This window comes from Aulostomus chinensis, chromosome 23 (assembly GCF_037954235.1).
Source record: "Aulostomus chinensis isolate RoL2024-O1b breed Wild chromosome 23, RoL_Achi_v1.0, whole genome shotgun sequence".
Lineage (NCBI taxonomy): Eukaryota > Metazoa > Chordata > Actinopteri > Syngnathiformes > Aulostomidae > Aulostomus > Aulostomus chinensis.
This window is the reverse complement of record NC_141342.1, coordinates 4,793,904-4,816,794: the sequence shown is the minus strand read 5'-3', so window position 1 is coordinate 4,816,794 and position 22,891 is coordinate 4,793,904. Positions and strand designations below refer to the sequence as shown.

Below are 22,891 nucleotides of genomic sequence, written 5' to 3'. Positions count from 1 at the left end.
TTCGTGCGGCGAGGCGTTAACAGCTGTTATTTTCACCACATGTCACAATGAAAGCTTAAGAGGCCGATCATGCGGAGGCATTCTAATCACCCTTCCCTAGTCTGATTAGACAAACAACGTTTTATAAAAGGATTATGTCTTTTGTGTTTTCCCTTGTGATGCCTGTCTTTTCCAACAGGGCAGATTTAAACAGCTGAAATACTCCACAAATGAACTCTGTAAACCGTATCCTCAGCGGTTACTAAAGGGCCTTTGGGAAAACAAATGAGTGGGACACGGTGTCGTAATCACAGCCGTGTGAGAATTAACCTCATATGTCTGTGAGCCTGTGAGCGGCAGTTGCCTGCCGCTAAAAACCACTGGTAACCATTCAGGAAGCGGGGCTGCGCTCGTGCTTTTCTGCTTCCTGATCAGTCGTTTGACAGTTTTTCTGCTGGTTTGCTGACTTCGCACAATAATCCGCTCTGTCTGTCTCCTCGTTTTGCATTGAAAAACTCAACAGTTTTGATCCAGCTTCACCGCTGTGCTCCTCAGAAAGCACATCAACAGATATCATCCATGTACCAGCAGCCCAAATGTCATGAAATGCAAACCTTGAACATTTTGTGAATAAGAAAAAAAAAGTCGAATCTTTTAAGGATGTGGAAAACATGGATTGTTGTATTTTAAGCTGCTACAGCCGTCACTCTGTCTTCTCTGTAACTCATGTGGCTCATAAATGACTTGCTTTGAAACAGAAGACAGTTACATCAGCTTCTCATTTCTAGCTGCCAGCTGCCGATGTCACAGGCCGAAAAGATTCTTTCTGATGCTTGCGAGCTGAACACACGGGGGGCTGAGGGTGAAAAACACGTAGGCTTAGAGGAACACTACCTTTGCTGACCTACAGAGTTGGATAGACTGCAGAGATCGTTGTGTTTTGTCTGAGAAAGTCAGCAGTAAACAGACAGTCTGTTGATGCTACAGCGAAGTCACATTAAGAGCTTTCCAATCAAAATAAAGCCAAGACCCCAATGCTAATCTAGTTGAACCAGAATATACACAGGGGAGGTCCTGCAGGCTTTGGAAGTGAGAGAGCCAGACAGGAGGATTGGGGGGGGGTCCAAGTGTGTATCTCATAAAACATTTTTAGCAGTTTTTCTCCGTGAATGTTCTAACCAAGTTCTATTACTGCAGGCAAAAACTGTTTTGGAGGGAAACGTGTCTGATCACTTTCTCTACTGCTCCACTGCTAGTTAGCATCCAGCGCAGCGACACTAGCTAGCAGTCCAGTGGCGGTCTGGAGCTCCGTAGCGCATCAGAAAGGAGGGAAGGGTTGGCTCTAAAAATGACGAACCATGAACACATATATCCCCCCAAAATTGGTGCGTTACTTTAAATTAACTTATGATTTTGTGTTAAAAGCCAAAGCTGCACGTCCTCGGTGAACGTAGGCCTCACCGGAGATGGAGAGGATATGGAAGTAACAGCATTACTCTTGAACTGCAGTGCAGAGTTTGTTAGTCCTCTAATTATGCCAAGGAAAATATCCTCGTCATTTGTTTGCAAAGAGTTTATTTTCCCAGAGAACATCCTGCTGGCAAACATGGAAGTCTGGCTGAGGGTGCTGGATTGTTCAGAGAGGAGCAGGGCTAAATCACGTTAGCATTCAGGACCAGCTCCACGTGGCCCTTTGGCTAAACCCTGTGGCTGTGGTGAGCTGTAGTTGACTTGCAATCGCAGGTAAACACAGGCGTGACTAATCCCATCAATTTAGGCTCTGTACCTCCATAGGACAGGACCTGTGTTTACAGGTTCTACTCCATGTCAAAATGGCTGCCAAACAAAGTGTCTCACTGTATGAGTTTGGTTGAGAAATGGTTGGTTAACAAATTAAAAGCATTGTAAGTGAAAGCTCCCTGTGCGTGTGAATGAAATACCTGTGTGAGGCTGCAGCCCTGCAGCAGCAGCAGGTACGGACAGTCGTGAGGAGGGTGAATGGAGTACTGTGTGGTGTTATCGTCGCTGCTCTCCGTCTCCTCCCTCTCAGACTCCTCTCCTTCTCGGTCACTTCGGGGCCTCGACGGACAGAGGGTCTCTGTTTTGGCCGACGACCCATCGTCCCCCTCAGAGAGAACTGCGAGGTGAATGGGATTCTGTTCTGGACTTGTTTTTGAGCACTTGTGAAACTGCCCCGAAGTCTCATTCAAGCACTCACTTTGATCCTTGCAGCTTTTATCTTGCTCTGATGTCTCTGTTTCTGCTTCGACAAGGTCCGTCTGACTTCTGCTCCTCCACAGTTTCTGGTTTCGCCCTGTGGTCCTCTCTATGAGGGTGGAGTTCACTCTGGAGCGGCTCTTCTGCAGCTTGCGGGCCTGAGCGTTGATGCCTAGCAGGGATGAACCAAAACATGATTAGGATTTCCAAGTCCTGTACGCAGCCCCGGAAGAGGATTTGCATTATTATGTTTTGTTTGTTTTTTACTTAGGGGAATGTCGAGGGTGTGCCCCAAGTTACAGAAATATGTGCACGGGATCTTCAGAGCTCTAGCAGCACATTCACCTGGAGTCATTCCTCCAACACGTAAACTCTTGAGTCTGAATTCATCACGAGTGGCCGAACATTCGGATCTTGTGTCACTTTGTCACTCTGGCAGTTCATTTGGACTCCTTGAAAATGCAGTTCAGGTTCATTTCAATCATAGACTGACATACACAGACATCATTGCTTCCCTTGAACACGGACAGATTCACCGTAAGTGGGAGACATTTGGCACATAATATGAGAGCCAATGTGCCTCCACCTCCTGATCTCGCTGACCTGGAGGCGCCTAAACCACTTCTCATTAAATTGACCACCTCAGCAGCTGTGCTGAGCTCAGCTCGGCAATCGCGTGTGAAATTAGAAGTTTCCCTCTGTTACGTTTCCTCACACGGGTCTCGTTTTCACACCTTTGTTAACTTGTGGCCACAACATACAAATCTCCCGCATCGCTGCACCTTTTTTAATAGCCGAGGCAAAAAATGTAGAGCTCGTGGACACACGTTTCTAAGCTCTGGGCATAAAGTGCAGATGTCATGCAGACACGTTCATCTGGGAACATTTGTCCATTCCTCAAATTGTGACATTCAGACAATTAAAAACAAAACAATTTCCCTTCTGGGGCTCCAACGCTGCTGGCAAGGCTGTGCAAAAACAAACGTAAATGCATGAAACCCGGAGGCAGTGTGATGTGGGGACAGGGCAACACCCGGTTTGTTTTTTTGTTTTTTTTTCCTGATGTTAGGTGAGGTGTGTGTACATTCTGTCAGTAGTACATTGTGTGTTTATGCCAAAGTCAACTCAGAGAAGCCACATTCAGGAAACAGGCCTCAGTGGAAAGAAAGACAGCGCTCATGGAAATAGAAAAAGTTCACCCACGCAGCAGGCATCTACAAGCTGACACTGATAGAAGGCTCTCCCAAGCTGCGCCATTCATTAAAAGCTAAACACAAAACAGGACGCGCTCTTACACGGCGACCGCAGCTGTGTCAACCACAGCTGGCCGCCAGGAGAAACGATAGTGGAAACGACAGAACTTGGTCCACCCTGCACTTTGAAAGTGCCATAGACAGTTTGTGTCAAGCATCCACGGAAACTTTGGGGTATTTTTCTGTGGCGTCACGCTTTGCAAATATCAGTGCATGGTATATTTTCCGTGCGAAACTTTATGGCATTACGTTAAAACAGTAGGCTGTTAAAGAAAGGGTGTGTCACGGACCAGGATTACTGTGTCTGTAATGTTAATTGAATTTAAAGTTTCTTAGGCCTTTTTAATGGCAGCAAGAATGAAATATAAATCCAAATTTGTAACCGAAATTGGAAGGAAAGGAAAAAAGACTTTGTAGACCTATTAAAATGTAGTTTGGTCTTTGTGGTTTGGCTGATTTGCTCTGGAAAAACAGTGTGCCAACAAACCACATTTTACTGTGAGAACTCTAAAAGTGGATCTCATGTGGACAATGCTTCATTGAACACCCAGGGCTCTGATTCAGGGACACACAGACACCCTGATGGACCCTGCACGATGGCCCTGAAGCACCCTGAGACGAGAGGAACTCTACCGGCAGTGATGGTGTCTTTGTCTTTGGATGTCTGCTCCTCTACCAAACTTCTCCTCTGGATTTCAAACCGTCTTGCAAGGCCTTCTCTGGGTTTCCATAGCGATTGCAGGAGGAGGGGCTTCTCATTGTCGCCAACAACTCTGAAGGCTTCCGTCCTCCACTGATGTGTGCCAATGGAACCAATGGTGTCACAGAGAACGTAGGAACTCGCCTCCTCCTTTCCCAGGCCATACCTGGAGGACACGGTGAGGTTAGGAATAATCTTTGCCACCTTTATTTTCAAGTGATGAACATGTAACTCCTGCTTAAAACCCCTAGACATCTACCTCCCACAGATTTTCCCTCTGTTTCCGAACACCAACTCAATTAGAAAAAGCTTACTAGACACACTGGTTAACTGCTAAGTAACGGTCAACTTTGCTTTACTGGCAGTTAACTGCTTGATGTACATAAAAACCTATTTCGTTTTCAGAAATATTTTTAAGTGAACGCATAAAAATTCGACACATACGGCTTTCAGGAAAGTCTGCTGCTCTAAAACAAAACCGAGGTGCAAATCTGTTATTCTGAGCAAATCTGTCCTCAGTTAGCAAAATTTGGTAATTTACAGCGTTATCGTTGTTTGTAGACCACAAAGTTTCCCAATCCGTGGCCATGGACTTACGAACTGCACATACAGATGTGCTAATTGTTTACACTGCGCTTCACCGACGGCTTTGTCAGATGAAATCCACAGCCAGCAAATATCTCCAACGTAAGGGAAGATTTCACGCCTTGCTGAGTTGTGATCAGAGGTTTCACAGCCAATCAGACGAGGCCACGGGGGCACAGGTGTTAGTAACGTGGCTTTAGACGGCAGATCCATGTGCGCACTTTTCAATTCCGTGTGCACAGACTGTGAGTGCACATTTTATTTTGGATAATCAAACTTATTTATTCTCTTATTTATCCCTGCTGGCACCAGGGGGGCTCAGCAGCAAGGCTGTGTAGCGCTGGAAGCAAAAACAACAGGTTGTTAAAGTTGAAGTGCATCCTTGCTTTAAGGAATAAACTCAGTGCTGCCAAAGCCTGTCACTTTACTGCGGCGTAAACATTTACATGCTAACATGTTAGCTGTAACCTTCAGTTTGAGACACTTTTCGAACAAAATTACTTTTCTTAACCCGCTTTCATGCACTTTGTGGTTCTCGTTAGGTTAAAATAAGTTGTAAACACAGGAGAAGTTACCATATTATCAGCTTATAAAGTTGGTGAGGAGGTTTTAGTCAAAAGTCCAGCAGACACAGAGAATCATTAGCATCCCCTCACTATTTAGCCACCTAGCGTGTGTTTGGCCTTCGCAGTTGACTTTTATCAGAATCTTTCAACAGAAAAACCTGCCAACACGAACGATCAATAAAAACGGTTAAATGGAGCAGTGGGATGGAAATGGTGGATTTATTTGGGTGTAAAAAAACAATATAAACAGTATAAGTAGCTAAATGCTAAAACTCTTGACAGGCTTGAGGAAAACTGCAGTTGTGTGTAATCCTCTCACCTTAGTCACTGCAGTCACTCTTACTAAGGTATTACAGCACCTTTAAAACACAGTAGAAATATTTTTGCTAACTCAGAGAGTGTTTTAAAGGGCACTTCAGATCAAAATTATAACCTTGTCATGAGCGTTCGGCTAAAGATAACAAAGAACTGAACGTATCAAGAGTCAGCGGGTCTGATGTGTTTGCTAGCTGACTGTGAGTGTGTGACACGGCTGAACAAACACCGCTGTTGCAGTGTGTACAGCGCTCACAGAGGGGAGAGGAAAATGCTTTAGTCTGTGCTTGACAGTTCCACTTGTATTAATCATTCCATTATGTTTTGGGCTGAAACACAAGCAGCATAAGGAGACATTTACTCTCTCTGGAGAGTTTCGCCTCAGCGCGCTCGCCAACACTGGCTGTCTTTCACACAAGGCTGCGGCTTGCTACAACTTTTCAGAACGGCTAAATGAACTATTTGGCACTTACACACTGTGCTCACTGTACTGCAATTATAATAAACAGAACAACGGGTCAAATTGACTTTGTTCAGCATAAAAAAAATTTAAAAAATCCAAACATTATCCTGCTAATCTTTCAACAACAGCTAAAGATGGAAGCAGCGCAACTGTAGCGAAGAGTCAGATTCTGCAGCAGAGGAGGAGGCGTGTGGGGACGTACCGCTCCAGGGCCTCTTTGACCAGCTCCTTTGCACTGGACTGTGTGGTGGCCAGGACGCTCTTGTAGTGAGCTCCTTTACAGATGTCACCTCCAAAGATCTTCAGGATCCCCGGAGCGGTTATCTGACTGGACAGCTCCGACGGGTCATCCACAGTCAGAGCATCCATGCATGTGACTGCATGACAGCGCAGCAGCCAGGGCGACAACAGTTAGAACATGGGGTTGTAGTTGCGGTTCACGCACACTGACGCCAGACCACATTTACAATAACGCCAGAGGCGCAGACGGTTACCGTATCACAAACATACTAACGCTACAGCTACACTAAGTGTCAGTTATTGCTCTGTTTTGGCAGTTTGTACACAATAAATCAGGAAGAACAGGAAATTATGTAAGGCATGTGCTGACAGATGTCAGTTGAGATGGTTTCTCCATATTCCATTCAAAACCACATTGAAAAATAAAGCGATTTAAAAGAGAACCAATTTTCCATATTTTTGTGATAATACGTGACACTATCAGGTACTCCTACTGAATGTGGTAAACTCATGTACAACAGGCTGCTGCGAGGCTGATACCAATGCAGAAGGAGCCAGCTACGTATGCTAGCTTGAAGCTAAAGGCCAACAACAGCAAAACTGCCTCTAAACGTCCATTTACAAACTCTGGACAGCGTCGGCCAGCATTCAGGACGTTTTGGAAGGAGGTTTGCTTGTTCCTTAACATTGGTATGTTTGCTTTGTTGCTTCAGGGTGCAAGTAGAACTATGATAAACATTAGGATTCCATAACACTGGAGGATTTACCAGAAACACACCAGGTTCTACAATTCCCATAATGCAACCAATGACATCATTTGATTACTTCTCTAACCTTGCTCTTCAACTCCACACCCTCCTTTCATCGAATGTGTTTCAGTCATGCGATGATGACATCATATCAGACACAGCACAACTATTTCCACGGGTCAGATACTTCTTATCAAGACGAGTGAACGGATCTTTGCGTAGAAATGTCGCTGACCATCGACCACCACAGCTACACAGGACAGACATGCAGAACTACAAGTCAGGTCAGCGTGACCTACCGGCTTCCTTCCTGATTTGAGCGGACAGTGATGACCTGAGGCCTGTGGTGAGCGCCATGGAGTCTGAGCTGGGGGCAGGGCCACGAAGGAAGACACCTGAGAGGCGGTTGGTATGGCGACGGATGCGGCTCTTGCTTGGGGCTCTGATGGCCACGGCCTCGGCTGACCTGCTGGTGGACGAGCTGCCGGTGGACGAAGCAGATCTGAAGAGTGGAGGAGAAGTGCGGTGAGATGAAGACCAGTGCTGCTGACGTCAGGTTCACCTCAGGCTGCGACCTCCAGGGTGGAGGGGCGGTGAGAGAGACAGGGGGAACAGAGGGTGGAGGAGAGGTGAACACCTGATGGATGAGTGGCAGCAGACAGACAGTCCACGAGCAAATAAGTGAAGAGCCGTGAAGGAACAGAAGCATCTGGACGAGCATGAATTCTTCTCACACACATTCAGCCGGTGCACCAGGATCCATCACATCCCCACACATACATGTCCGCTCACATAAACGCCGCACGCTCCTTCACCATTCCACTCTGAGTGCACAACTGAAAGAGCGAGGTGGTGCGTCTGAGTCTGACCGCTAAGCTTCTTACTGAGGTTCAAAGGTTCCCTGCAGTTGCAACAACACTCCAATACACAAGAGTTCTCATTTTTGAGGAGTTGTGTCAGTTGACGTGCGCGCGGCGAAGAGAGAGCAGGTCCTGATGGAGCGCCGCAGCACGTGAGCAGATCACCAGCACCTTAGCAACCTGAGATCCTCCAGGGGTCTGCAGGCGGGGGTGGGTCTGCTCACAGCATCTCTCTGGCCCTTAAACCTCGAATTATTACAAATATCAAATAACAGAATTGCTACCGTGCAATTTTCCTGTTACTTAACTGACTATTTAATTCATTTTCAGGTGACTTTCTCACTAATTTACAGGTAGATTTTCTCCCCAGGTTTTCCAACCTATTCCTGTAAAATTGTTGGCAAATTAACAAAAGATAAATGACTAAAATGAATGAATAACTGAGAGAAGTAAGAACAATTTCAATAAGGACAATTACAAAACAAAAAAGTGTGCTGTGCCAATGTCAGAAAAGAAGAAAGTCCAAGTTTTAATGTGGGGAGCGTTGAAAAATTGCCTTTGCCTTTGAAAGGCTTCACGTGGATGCGGATTAAAGTCAAACACCTGGAGAACCAAACCTCCTGACCTGGTCCGGTTCTGAGGTTCTAAGAAGGGAATTTGCTCATTAAAGTCTGTCATTTCTCTCAGACGGAAAGCAGCGACCGTCTCCTCGAGAGACACGGAGCAGGAGGAAGCGCTGCGTGTCTCCACGAGTGGAGGGAGCGGCGTGTACTCACTGCAGGGACCCATCGCTGCTTTTTCTGCCCAGCTTGACGAACCGCCTCCGCAGAGAAGCCGCAGCAGGTAAACTCGGGGGTCTCGGCGGGAGAGAGCGCGACTCGTCACGGGGAGTTCTCATCTGACTCATTCCTGTCAAGAGTGGCGGAGAGTAAATCCAGGAACCTTCGAGTCAGAGCCAAGATGCAGGCCGATGTCCCCGCGTCATTCCTGGGATGGTTCACACAGGACGAGCGGCTCCGAGCCACTCACCCGCTCCCTACTTCCACACAGCAGGCGCGGCAGATGTTTCCAGTCCCGATCCAGCTGTTGGAGCTGCTCGCTCCGCCGTCTACGCACGCACGTCTCGGGTTACAGCGTCACTTCACGCTCTTCCTCGTCAGACTCATGAAAGCGGGTGAGACGTTGCCGAGGGGCGACTGAGTGGAAGCCGAGGACGAATTCCGCGCACCGCTGGAGGAGTCAGACCCGCTCTCCAGATGTGCGTCCAGAGCGCGCAACCGCCGCGAGAGGCCCAGTTTGCACGCACGCACGCACGCGCACGCGAACATCATCGAGACAACTTTCAAAATAAAATCCTGGCTGGAGAACAGGCTGGAAGTAACAATTATCATAATAATCATAATAATATTTTGTTTTGTACGTGTCGTGTGTTTGGAAAAATCCTACAAGGACATAAAAGAAATAGCACCAACACACGATTACCTGATGATAACACTGGTGGCACATGTCAGGTGATACCGCAGGTGTTTGTGTGGCTAAAATAATTAAAAAAAAATACACTACTAATCTTCCGCTCATCACGACGTGGAGAAACGGTGGCGGAGCAGCTGAAGGACTATGACGCCATCTTCTGGTTCAAAGAGAGATCGCAGGGTTTGTTTTTGTGCGCGTCGTCGTGCATGCAGGTGATGATGGTGCTTCGGGGGAGACCGCGTGCACGAGCGTGTGCTCGCTCAGCTGCAACATGGAAGCTTTTATGAGTTAATCCCAACCACTGAGACTCTGATGCTGAGAGTCAGACTCTCCTCTGCTGGTGAGAGTATTTTTTAATGTACAATTACTTAAAATAAGCCCAGAGTCTAGAAAGCAGCAGCAGCAGCAGTAGTAGTAGTAGTAGTAGTAGTAGTAGTATTAGTAGTAGTTGTCTTCCTCTGACTTTACACAAAACATGAAAGCTTGACTACAAGTGTGTTTGAATTTGTCGAAACTTTAAAGTTTGGCGACGCTAAACTCAACCAAAGTACTGCAAACACAGTAACAGCAGTGTTTGTACTTGCAGTGAAGTAGTATTCTGTCATTTTTTCCAAAGGCACATAAAACCGACTCAGCTCCATTTTAGGCGCAACTTTTGAATCTTGAATAGCAAAGTTTTTGGAGTTTGTAAAATGTTGGATTCATTTTACAACATTTTAATCACAAATGTTCTTTTCTGGCCATAAATATTCTTTTCATTGTAGATTTTGTTTTCATTCCCCAAATTAATCTCAGACTCCACAACAAGGACACAAAAGCAACTCCACATCAAGTAGCTAATACTCAAACAAACAAACTGCTACTAAAAGTGGAACCACTAATGCTAATTTCAGTGCTAATGCCTGAACAGCATAATCCTGGGTGCTGCGCGTGTCACAGTTAACTCAGATTGACCTCTAGAAGGAAACGCTTGTGTGGCCGAGCACTTGAACGCATCAGCGTACTGCGGTGGAGGTTCTGATGAAGAATACAACACAATGAGGAACAATGATGAAACTTGGCATACAAAACCATCAAACTGATGTATGAATGAGTTTTCCTTTCCTGTTTACACGCTGGGGAGTCACTCTTGATTACCGTGTACTCTGTTTTTGCATGGAGGTGTGTTTTCACCTCACACCATCTATGAGAGCAGCCTCGGGTTTCCTCTGCCAGCGCTGTGGGAGGAGATCCCTCCTGGCCTGCATGGAGAGATAATTGAGCTTACGAGGCCTAAGCTGCTCTCCTTACATAACGTGACACCGCTGATACCTGAGGACTTGTGACAGCTCCTGCAGTGTAAATACAGCACAGGACTCTCTTCACCTGTTGAACTCTGCAGGGTTGCTCCATTTATACCTGCACTACACTGGAGAGGATATCCAGGTAAGCGTGGACGCAGAAGCGTGCGCACGTGAGCCAAGGCCACCTCTCCTTGGAACAGAGAGAACAGAGGAGCTTAACTCGTAGTAATCAGGTCCCAAGGAGAAGCAGCGCCTGCAGAGACTTAACAAAGCCAGGAGGTCCTGTTTTTCCTCTACCGCCTCAGTCGCTCTTCCTCCAAACAAGACAAACCTTCAGTAGCTGCTGCTTGGCGTTTCTGATGAAAACCTACGCTTGCATGGGGCAGTTCTTCGCTGGCTGCTCTCCTCGATGAGGTCACCTGTATTTACTTTCTTGAAAAACCTGACCTTGGAGTTTGGAGACTTATTTAATGTTCATGTCAAACCGATAAAGCAGATAAACTGGCACAGCAGGTGAAAGGTGGCTGAGTATCAGAGATAAAACTAAGAGCAGCAGAGAGGCGATGGAAGGAAGCGTGCGTCAAAACAATCCCGTTCACCTGGAAATAAACAGGTGTTTGACTCACTTGTTTGGATCAAGCGTGGAGGCCCGATGGTTCAAGACAAGCGTTTACATCTGTTGTGTGTGTGTGTGTGTGTGTGTGTGTGTGTGTGGGTGCATGGTCTCATGTGAGCCTGCCGACCGCTCCCACTGCTGAACAATTTGAAATGAAAACAAGTGAACAAGCTAGCGCTGGTGTGCTGTCTGGTAACGCCGCTCTGCATCCAACTAGAGCACAAAAGTTTAACCAAACAAAATCAAATGAATGTGTCCACACACGCTGATACGAGCCGCCTCACACTCAGGCTCAGGGCCAGCCTGCCAGCCTGCCAGCCTGCCAGCCTGCCAGCCTGCCAGCCTGCTGTGGTTTGGGGAAAAAGGGTTAGCTTGTTCAGATTAATTAAAAATTAGATCTTTAAGTTCCCCCCAGACAAAGGACAGAAGAAGGTTTCAATAAAGCCAAACAGACCTGGACGGAGAAGCGTGAACCCTCCTTTCCTCCACCGAGGGGCATTTTTGTATTTTGCTTTCTTACATCTTTGAGATCAAAAAGTGGACATGAGAACAAATCAGACAATCAAAGAGACATTTTATTACAAGTAAAATAAAAAGGTGTTCAAGCAATAATTGTTCTTTTTATACGTTGTTTTGTTCATCATTTTTGGGTATCAACATTTTTTTGCTAACACCCCCACCAGCTTTTATATCTGAAAAGGTAACGTGATGCGACTGGGTCTCCTCGTTGGGTCTTAGAAGATCCAGGAACGTTCCGTTGCCCTAAAGACTCTCGAGAAACAAACGTTTTGAATTTGAAGAACAAACATTTTTTTTGCAAAACTTTTTTAAATGTGCACCAAGGTTTTGGATTTGAAAACACAACTTTTGTATTTTCAGTGGGGGGGGGGGGGGGGGGTATTTTAAACACAGAATTTGTGGGTTAAAAACTCCAAAACTTTGCTCGGAGACACAAACGTGGTTCCACGTGAACCTGGCGAAGGGCCTGCAGGTGCACGACTGCCAGCTTTGGAAAGTTAAAGAACTGATGCACTAATTTGTCAGGCGGTTTGCCAGGACTCATCATGAAAAGTGTGCACTTGATGACGCCAACATTGATATCAGGCATTGAAACAACTAGACAGGACACCTGGAGTGGGTCTGACTGCTGGTTTGTCGCAGGCTAAAGTTCCAGAACTCGTCAGGAGCAGCTTCCCCGGTGTCAGAGGAGCATTACGCGTCTTTAGTGAGCAGGATCCTCAGAGTGAGAGGCAGTGGCCAGCCGCAGGGCGCCGAACACACTCACACGCTTCTGTTGACGAGCCCTGCAGCGGCTGCACCTCACCGGAGAGGCTTCTGTCTGGCTGCACGTGCTGACCACCAAATCTGTGAGAACCTTCAAGACACCAAATCTGTGAGAACCTTCACCGACATCAAATCTGTGAGAACCTTCACTGACATCAAATCTGTGAGAACCTTCAAGACACCAAATCTGTGAGAACCTTCAAGACACCAAATCTGTGAGAACCTTCACCAGCACTGAATCTGAGAACCTTCACGACACCAAATCTGTGAGAACCTTCACCAGCACGGAATCTGTGAGAACCTTCACCAACACTAAATGTCTGAGAACCTTCAGGACACCAAATCTGTGAGAACCTTCACCAGCACTAAATCTGTGAGAACCTTCACCAACACTAAATCACTGAGAACCTTCACCAGCACTAAATCACTGAGAACCTTCACCAGCACTAAATCTGTGAGAACCTTCACTGACACTAAATCTGTGAGAACCTTCAAGACACCAAATCTGTGAGAACCTTCAAGACACCAAATCTGTGAGAACCTTCAAGACACCAAATCTGTGAGAACCTTCACGACGCCAAATCTGTGAGAACCTACACCAGCACTGAATCTGAGAACCTTCACGACACCAAATCTGTGAGAACCTTCACCAGCACGGAATCTGTGAGAACCTTCACCAACACTAAATGTCTGAGAACCTTCAGGACACCAAATCTGTGAGAACCTTCACGACACTAAATCTGTGAGAACCTTCACCAGCACCAAATGTCTGAGAACATTCACCAACACTAGACCTGTGAGAACCTTCACCGACACTAGATCTGTGAGAACCTTCACCGGCACTAGATCTGTGAGAACCTTCACCGACACTAGATCTGTGAGAACCTTCACCGGCACTAGATCTGTGAGAACCTTCACCGACACTAGATCTGTGAGAACCTTCACCGGCACTAGATCTGTGAGAACCTTCACCGGCACTAGATCTGTGAGAACCTTCACCGACACTAGATCTGTGAGAACCTTCACCGACACTAGATCTGTGAGAACCTTCACAGGCTCTAGATCTCCGAGAACCTTCATGATAGTTGAACTTGCCACTCTAAGGCAAGTTGATGGATCAATGAAAATGCTGTCGGCTGTTGTGTAAATGATCATCTTCTTTCACTCTGTTCTCTCTGACAGGCCTGCGTTTCTCCCGCCACTGCGGTGCATGGCTGTGTTTTCTGCAGTCGGACCTGTTTGAAGCCCACGCATCCATGGAATTAACATTTTCGCACGGCTCCACCGGTCCAAGCAAAACCAAGTCGACACCAAACCGCCCAGTTTACGGTACAGTGGTGTCCCAGGATGCCTTGCGTAGTGTGACTGGAATTTGGCGTCCAGAGATTCACGCTGGCTGTCCATCACCGGAGTGGCCTCACGACACGCGGCCACCGTCGGCGTTGACTGCACTGAACGAAACTGCGCAGTGACACAGACGGAGAAACCCAGAAGGCCGGCGAGGGACTGAGAGCACAGGGACGTGTCCACCTCTGGCCTGAAAAACAAAACAAAAATGTACATTCGAACAATGAAACACGACAGTCGAGGACCTGAGTCACCAAAGTGAGACGCCGAGGACAGACTAACACGAGTCCGTCTGTCTAAGCTGCGCAGACGTTTAGGGTCGCACAAGTTTTGCTGGTAAATTTGATGTTGAGCAGGACCTCCGTCTCCGTTCCCCTCAGTTCACATCAGAAACAACAACAACTTTGGATTTGCAGAAAAAAAGAACTTTTTCAACTTCTGACACTGCAAACAAAGTCTTTGGATTCGTCAACAAAAATGTGGGGTTTCAGATTTGTATTCATATTTTTCTTGAACTGGAGACAGACCAGAACTCGGATTGCGTCACCGTGGCTGCTCGCTTCTCTCAACATGCTCTCCACCTTTGGTGCGCTTACATGTGTAATAATACAAGTACAGTGTAATATCATAAAGTAAACCAAGCCTTAATAAGCTCTGCATTTACAGCAATAAATCAATAAACGGTTTATTTCAACAATAAAACAAAACGAATAGTTTAAGCCACCAGGTGTGTGTAAACACGTAGTAACAGTCCTACATGGCTAACGGTTAAGTGTTTAAGGTTTGTCGTGTGTGGATTCTTCATGTAAGATGCTGCCGTCCAAATACTGCTGTAGACGAGTAACAACTGCGAGATACTGCAGTACAAAGCAGTACATATCTGAAATGACTACGTTTTAGTTTGTGTCCCAAGCAAAATCAAATCATTAATCACACATAAAATATAGGAGCTAAAAAGATGTCACGCGTGCGTGCGTTTGAAAGGAACGATTCATCCAGATCCGGATCTTCTGAATCACCAGCTGTCCTCAGAACACCTCAGGAACACAAACCCCGGTCCTGCACCGACTCAGTCCTCGTCGTCCTCGCGTAACCCGCACGCTGCGTGTTACAGCTCCCGGCTGCCGGTTTATTCTAATAAATATAACACACACACGCACACACACGCACACACACACACATCCGGAGTCGTTCGTGTTACAGCGTCTCCACTCGCCCCCCCAAGCCCTCAGCCCAAGACCCCACAAGCATGACGAGGCAGCTGAGCATGTTGCTTCATATTGCTGAGTCATGCCTGTGTGTGTGTGTGTGTGTGTGTGTGTGTGTGTGTGAGAGAGAGAGAGAGAGAGAGAGAGAGAGAGAGAGAGAGGGGGGGGGGCGGGGCCTGATAAGCGAACGCCCTGTCCTGACATTACAACCTCCTCAGACAGAATTCTGGCTGTGGCTCCGGGTCTCCTCGTCTTTTCCTCCTCTTTTCCTCCTCTCAGCAGAGCGGAAGGAGCGTAGTGTTTCCTGGCGTAGGTCAGTCCACGCTACCGGGAGGGGGGAGGCACGCTCACCACCGGCAGATGTGACGGGTAGCGAGGCTCCTCCAACCAACGGGAATTTGGCGAGGACAGCCCCGACCTGTGGAGCGGGTGAAGAGCTCTCCGGTGCCCGCCGGTCTCCCGTCGAGGCGGACGGAGATGGAACGGCTGTGCGGACCTGAGCTCCCCTTCTGGGTGAGTTACTGACTCCGCTGGTCGCTCGGGTCGCGTTACACACCGCAGGCTGCTGAACCCACCGCCTTTCACACCAAGTTCGGCTGCTACCTGTCAAGGTTACACTCTTACGTCACGAGCGCTGGTGTTTCCTGTCCCAGCCGCGGCCATGGCGAGCTATAAATTACCCGCGTAATAGTATTTAGTGCGCTAACAAGCTCCCCACTGTCACGGTGAATTAGGTCCTGTAGTGAGAGCCCTGCTCCAGGAAAAAACCCCGCGACTCACCAGGAAACACAACTGAGTGTTCCAGCAAGTTTGAGATGTCTCAGGTTCGCAAGTAGAGGCAGCAGCAGCAGCCTCATCCCTGCTGGTTACTGGAGAGTCAAACTGGAGACGGTGGTGCCACAAGTGTCCTCTCAGTTCTGTCCATTAATGGAGTGCCGTGGACCGTGAGTTTACTCGAGTGGAGTCGGAACCACGAGTGTAATGAACAGAGGCGTCCAGAGGAGGGAGGGGTTCGTGTGTAACGTCACATTTCCACCTCAGATGCCTACAATCCACCATGTTTCCAGGTGTCTCTCACCTTTACACCCAGCGCAGATGGACGTCTGGTTGGCGTTGCTATGGAGCCCGCAGCTGTTTCCAGATGTTTGCCTGTTTGGCACATTCTTTTTTCAGGGTTACGCTGAAACAATCAGGCTGATTTTCACTGCTATGAGGCAGAATGTGTGCAGAGGAAGAGTCAGTTCAGTTCTGGTTCCTAGTTGTGGCAGCTCCGCCTGGTGACAGCAGGAAATGGTTTCCTTTGAAACTCTTCTGCCCACGACAGACTGTGGAAACTGTGCGAGCTAAAACAAGCTAATGGGCTACCAGTGAGCTAACGAAGAGGGTTTTGCTACCCCAGCAGCACAGCTCGACTCCACATGCCCAGACATTTGTCAGACTCAACCTTGTTGGTGAGAGTCTCGGCCTGAAGGCATCCTGAACTGAAGTCATAGCGCCACCAAGTGGTTACACAGTTGTAGGAATTCAGTTCCAAGTTGGGATCTCTAAGCAGAATTCTCTCTGGTTAAACGGGGGAGCAAAAGAGCATCGCTGAGCAGGTACACACATTATTGAGTTGGTGAACAACACACCGCCAACACGGTTAGTTAGTTGTTTTTCTACGCATCCATCTAATGGGGCACCACAGAGACCCTGAGGCACCAGCACCTTGGTCCTAGTGGGGGTCTGCTTTGACACTTGAGTCTCTTTTTGCTTTGTCTTTCATGTCGTCTCGTGTCGACTGCGGCGTCGCCTCTGTAGCTTTGCCTCGTTGTCATTAAGAGGAAGCTGTGGACACAACTGGTATCTGCAGAGGAAAAGGGCTCTCAATGCAGGGGGAGCCTGTTGCAACGTATAAAAAGTTTAAGTAGGATTTGCTTTCCTTGAACAACAAAAACTGGAAATAAACACATTCCACAAAACAACTGAACACAAAACCAGGACAAAATCAAATCAAGAATAAACAAAACCAGTGGAACACGCAGGAAAGATAGGCTTCCTGTTGGAAGTGTGTTGAGGAGGATCCCTAAAAGAAGTGTTCCCTCAGGCAGAACCTTCCAGAACCACAAGCCTCTGATACTACAGTCCCTGACACCAAGTCGTCTTCCATCTGAAAGTTAGAAAAAAACCTTATCAGCAGCCTGACTGATGCGACCACGAGTGCTCACACCTGGCGTGACAGTGCGTCTCCACCTATGTCCCTAGTCAGTGCTCGTCTGTATGCAAATCAACGCCTTCGTTATTTCCATGAGCAAAGACCAGACGGGTTGTTTTCACCTGGCAGTGGTTCTCACCACAGTCTGACCAGGAGCAGCGCGTGTGGTGCTCCGGTGCTGAGGAAAGAAATCACGCCATCCATGTCGACCGGCACGTCCTTTCGCCTGGGCGGTTGAGCGAGAGAGAGAGGGAGAGGGAGAGGGAGGGAGGTGTTCTGTTTGTTGCAACAGACCGCCATGAGGCCGCCCGACTGCAACACTCTTCCTGTGACAAGTCTGAAATCTAAAATATAAATAAATAAATTTAAAAAGGAGAATTGAAAAGCCTGGGTCGGTTCTTCCTCCCTGCCTGGCAACCTCAATCTCTGAGGTGTTTTAACGCAACATCGGATTGTTCGCTGATGTTTCCAGTATAAACCCCCCATCTTTATATGTTATTTACATACAGAAAAACACATGTCAACATTAGGGATGTTGAAAATATGTTGTCTTTGTTTTCAGAGCATTCAGGAAAGCCCATAAATGGTTTATTTATTTATTTGTTATTGTTTTTCCTCCTCTTTTATGAGGATTGATGAGCAAAGATGAGGAGACTCGAGCAAAACTGAGCTGACAGAAACACAAACCATCAGGCGGGCGCCGTGTGGTTAAACCCCGATAAATTCATCGGGCATTAAACTGTCACGATTGAGGACGTGATGTCATGAGGTTGTCAGCCACGATTTTTACAAAAATAGTTGAGCAGCATCCGAATCGCCGGTTCATCGAACGTAACCGGTGTTCAGGTTTTAAATGCAGCAGTCGGGGAGAAAACAAGCAGACGAACAAACGTGCTGTCATGGCTGCTCCACGTCGTGTGTTCAGTCACTGTCTAACCGTGCCGTTCTGATACATCCAAGCGGAGATTTTGAGCGGGTGAATTGTGACTCTGTAAGTTGAGTTTCAGTGTAATGAGATGTACATGTAGGGAGGCTGGCGCCGTGGGCCCTCCAGCCCGCCGCCGTGGGGAGGAGTTTTGTCTCTGACACAGCCAACGTGGAAGGTTTCCTCTTGTCCCGCTCACCAGGCAGACCTGGTATATAGGACAGTACAACAGTACCAAGGTTTCTACTCCACCTCGTTCCCCCCAGACGTCCACATTCACCACGTCCATCCATGTGGAAAACATCACATGATGTCGCTGGGGTCTCACATACATCCTCCAGTTACCAGCAAGCACCTGCAGTAAATTACTGTGCTGAGTTCTACTGGTTTTAACGTTATCGTAAAGCATGAAAGGTTTGAGTTTCAGAGCTGGCAGTTGTTTAGAGAAGGTGTGCGTGTGGTGACGTGGTTTTAGTGACGGGTGTTTGATCGCGTTGCTGTGACAGCAAAGGCTGTTTTTTTTTTTTTATTACTGATGTTTTATTTTGATTCTTCTGGATCTCCTGTTGTTATCTCATCTGTTTAAAGTTAAAATCCTGATTTAAAAAAAGTGTCAGGATGCGTGCCTCCCAGTATCCATGAGACAGGAAATGGTGAGCCCCTGAAGAATGTACTGCATCATCAGTTTGGTGCAGAGATGAGCTGAGCTGATTAGGAGCTGATACACCGCAGTTAATCCAGGGGTATGGACGCGTGTCTCGGCTGAACTCCACTGAATGAAATGTAACACCTGAGATGGTTGGAGAACCCAGTGGAACCGAGGTACTACTGCTGGGAAACCAGCCCAGTGTTTTGCTGCCGCGCCGGTCAGACGTCCCCACACTTGGCAAATCTGATTATTCTGTCTGTGTCGTTTGTTGTGGGGTCTGTCACACGAGACCAGCCTGTGGCCCACGCGCTGCAGCAAAGAAACCTCTCTCTCTGCTTCAAAACCCAGAGCTTTGAGGCGCTGCGTTGTTTGGGAGATGGGTTAAGACTGTGCACCTGACTTCCTCTGGCTGGATGTTACATCAAGGGATGGCTTGTTTTTGAGGCCATCTGAGGTGAACCAAGCTAGTTGCTCCTGTTTACGTCAGCTTCAAACAAACTCACTGCAGTGGTGCTTCCTTGTAACTCAACTGTGTGGATTCAGTTTAAATTGGGTGAAGTTCCAGGACTTTATCTGCAGCTGCACTCGCAGGATGCAAAGGGTCACGTGGCCGAGTGACCGGCTGAAGACTCGTCTGTCTGAGTGAGAAGACAGAGAAAAGTTGGTAGAGAAGTCCAGAATCAGTGAAACCTAGAACGCTGTTCAGGTGCTGCCAGTTACCTGAGAGCGACTCCACCCAGCGATGGACCCGCAGAACAGAATACACACACACACACAGTAGTTCTTGGAAATGTCTCAGCATTGCTTTTTCAAGTCTGGTTCACTGAAACCCGATAAAGCAAAGCAGCTAGCAAGAGAAGCTGCAGCAGGAGGCGGGACTGAGGCAGGGAGCCGGTGCCGGCGTTTGTTTCTGATGGACGTGGTAGTACAGGACATGGCCTCTTACATGTGGGACGCCGGACCAGGGTGAAAGTGCTGCGCAGGCCTGTTGTGAGTGGACACCTGCTCAGCGTTGCAGGAACAAGGGAAATGCTAGAAAACCAATATCAACATTAGCCATGTTTCATCACTGCAGGGGAGATGAACTGCCTCCAGACAGCTGCTGATTGGCTGTGATAGTGCAGAAGCAGGTGTGTGTATATATACACCGACCCCTTTCTAGTGGTGACTACCTCCACTTTTCTGTGTTTGGCGAAGCTGGAGCGGCGGTAGTTAAGCTATATTAGCGTGTTGTTAAGCTAATCTTCAGTGGGATGTGAAACCTGCCTGTAGTCACAAACCCAACCACCATGTGTTGTCCAGTAACTAAAGCTGGGAGGTGTGTGTGCCGGGAGGTGCAGCTGGGTGAACAGAATGTGGAGCATGCAGGACATTAACAGGCTGATCCAAAGCCTCTTTATCACCAGTGTTATATACCAACAACCCAATCAGCTGGCAGCCACTGGGATTACACTTGTTCTTTGAGGGGAAAGCACAGCCAGGTGGGAGGAGCGGAGTTTGCCTTGAATGTGCTGCTTTCTGACAAACTCCGCTATCGATGAGATGTTGCATAAAGTCGAAGCATTTGACGTCTTCATTCGTCGCCTTTTCCTCATAATGAAAGTTGTCAGCAGTGGAGCTGAATGGAAAATGAAAGAGAAGAATTTGTATTTGAAGAAGTGAGTTAGAGCCCAGGGGTGTTTGCTGGGAAAGGCTTCAGCAGAGGGCACTTGTTATGGTGTGGGCTGTCACCAGCTCTCACTGTGTGATTGTGAACAGGAGACATGTTTAACCTGCACTGTGACTGAACAGTCTCACTGTGGGGAAGGGCAAGGCAAGGCAAGTTTATTTGTATGGCACATTTCAGCGACAGGGCAATTCGAAGTGCTTTAAACCATGCATGACATCGTCAGCAGTTCCATTCTACCATCTCGTCCAATAAGAAACAAAGCGTTTTGTCTCATCTTTGAATGTCTTTTCATTGCCTCCCCTGGTAAAGCAGTCGCTTTTCTGTATTGTTTGTGATTTTTCTACACATTTATTAATTTAAAAATGTTATTTGAAAGGCAGCCCTTCTCATTACCTCTGAAGGGCCCTTGTGCAATGGCAGTAGACAGGCTCAGAGGCCAGCAGATCAGACTGGTTGTTCTGGGCAGCTTCCAGGTGTGACTGGGATTAGAGTGAGGTTGAAATGGAGAGTATTGGCCGCAATCATCAAGTTTTTTTCTCAAATGTTTTGTTAAAGAAGTCTGAATTAGATCCCCTCTTGGCTCCTGTGGTCTTTAAATTCTTAAAAAAAAAACTATGTTGTCCCTGCAGCTTAAAAGGGCAAACTTGTTCTTCTTAATTAGCATAAATGAGAGAATCTTTGAATGAAAATCTGAAGACGGTGGAGCCCAGACTCCACTGTCACCACGTCCTCACACCAAAGACTCCTGAGCGACAGAATCGACGGGCTGTCATTCATTTTCTGCAGCTGACGGCATGATCTCTGTGGCGTGATGCCAGTGGCGTGATGCCAGTGGCGTGATGCCAGTGGCGTGATGCCAACGGCAGGTGCAGCGGAAAAGTTTAACTTTTTGTAAATAAGCTGCAGCGGCACTGAAGCAGCAAGTGAGCAGGGATGGGGATGGACCTCCATCCTGCAGCAGCTCCTTCACCACCTCCATCTGCTGCGCTCATCCTGGCAGTAAAGCAGAGACTCATTATTTCAGCGCCCTGTGTCCAGTACGTTCCATCATCGATGATGTTTGTGTTCGTTTGATAAACAAAGAAACACACGAGAGAAGTGCAGTTGTTCTCTACAGACATCCGGGTCAGTGGTGACAGGAGAAAAACCCAGTATGGCCCCCAAACCTGTTCACTCAATATTCGACCAGTTATTTCATGACTTGAGGGGTTTGTGTTGTAATATGATTTTCAGTATTAGATATTGGGGGGGGGGGGGGTGTAATACAGGTGGATGTTTTCCGTCAGTAGAAGAGGACGTGGAGGCAGTCCTCTTCTGTCCTTGTAGGCACCATCACAGCACCTCATTTAAAATCACAATAGCCTTTAACAAATATTGCGCCGTCCTGGCTTTGGAGAACTGCAGTGGCTCACATTGCTGTTTGTGGTCGATGCCGTTAATTCTGCAGACTGAGGAAGCAAATGTTGTCAGCCCTGGCAGACGGGATCAGAGCACCTGGCGGCCATGAAGGTGTGGGTGTGAGTGCACCTGACCAGCGTTCGGTCATCGCTGCGTCCGCTAAACGTGACGAGGAATGGGAATGGATACAATTTTCACTCTGTTTTCGGTGTTGCTGAACAATTCGGCTCTTTATTGATTCTCTTATTGATTCTCATCTGGAAAAAAAGAGAATAAACAGGTCGATTAGCATAAACTTTCTGTTGTAACAGTAAGTAACATGACCTTACTAATTCAATCGTGAGGTCTTCAGAGGCCCACAGCCTAGGGCTCCTGCGTAGCAACGTGCGTGGCAATGTCATTTGCGCCCACTGGAATCGATTAGGGAATCATTTCCAAAATTGGCAAACGATTCCAAGGAATTGAAACACAGAACCGGTTCTCAACAAGAACTGTTTTTTCCCCCTCCATCTCTAAACGCGATGGAGGAAAAAAAACAAAACGTTTGAGCAGAAAGCTAACAGGATAGATGTGTGCTGTCACCAGTGATTGCAGTTTTGTTATCTGTTTTTCCTCTTAAATCATTCCAAAGGTTTGACTTCCTGCTTGAATCTCTCTGAATGGGAAGCCAGACTTCTGACAACAATAAAACACAGGAAAGTTCTCATTTTCAAGTCAGAATGAGCGGCTGTGATGGCCTGTCGGAGCAAGTGGTGGTGTGAACCACATGATGCAAAGGAGGCCGTGTGGCAACTTGCTGAGCAAACGATAGCTTGGATGAACTGCATTCAGAGCCTGTGACTCTTTCCCTCACATGGTCCTTCCTGCTGCTCGGTGGTGTGCCCTTCCTGCTCTGTGTGCAATCTCGCTCACTTCCTG

The 22,891-nt window shown here is 47.5% G+C and overlaps 2 protein-coding genes and 1 long non-coding RNA gene across 6 annotated transcripts in view; 1 reads left to right on the top strand and 2 right to left on the bottom strand.

The window, feature by feature from the left end:
- The window catches only part of radil2b (Ras association and DIL domains 2b), a 31,206-nt gene extending 22,044 nt beyond the window's left edge, over positions 1-9,162 (bottom strand). Inside the window, exons 1-6 of one of the 3 annotated variants that reach the window (XM_086195687.1) lie at positions 8,704-9,161; positions 7,367-7,569; positions 6,281-6,455; positions 4,083-4,315; positions 2,198-2,368; positions 1,920-2,116 (exon numbers count right to left, since the gene is read on the bottom strand). In XM_086195687.1, the coding sequence (XP_086051813.1) occupies positions 1,920-2,116; positions 2,198-2,368; positions 4,083-4,315; positions 6,281-6,455; positions 7,367-7,569; positions 8,704-8,834 (1,110 nt within the window). In that variant the 5' untranslated portion in view covers positions 8,835-9,161. Of the gene's footprint in view, positions 1-1,919; positions 2,369-4,082; positions 4,316-6,280; positions 6,456-7,366; positions 7,570-7,704; positions 7,958-8,703 lie in introns of those variants that run through there. The other 2 variants (XM_086195686.1, XM_086195688.1) reach the window with 2 other exon arrangements.
- A 2,691-nt stretch (positions 9,163-11,853) lies between these two features.
- Positions 11,854-15,146, bottom strand: LOC147239227 (uncharacterized). The gene is made up of 2 exons (XR_015111445.1): positions 13,577-15,146; positions 11,854-13,124 (listed from the first exon to the last, which is right to left on the bottom strand). It is a non-coding gene; the product is annotated as an uncharacterized LOC147239227 (long non-coding RNA).
- A 196-nt stretch (positions 15,147-15,342) lies between these two features.
- abcc3 (ATP-binding cassette, sub-family C (CFTR/MRP), member 3) overlaps positions 15,343-22,891 on the top strand; it is a 50,372-nt gene continuing 42,823 nt past the window's right edge. For both annotated transcript variants that reach the window (XM_086194919.1, XM_086194920.1), the window contains exon 1: positions 15,343-15,651. In XM_086194919.1, coding sequence (XP_086051045.1) covers positions 15,616-15,651 — 36 coding nt within the window. In that variant the 5' untranslated portion in view covers positions 15,343-15,615. The remainder of the gene's footprint in view (positions 15,652-22,891) is intronic.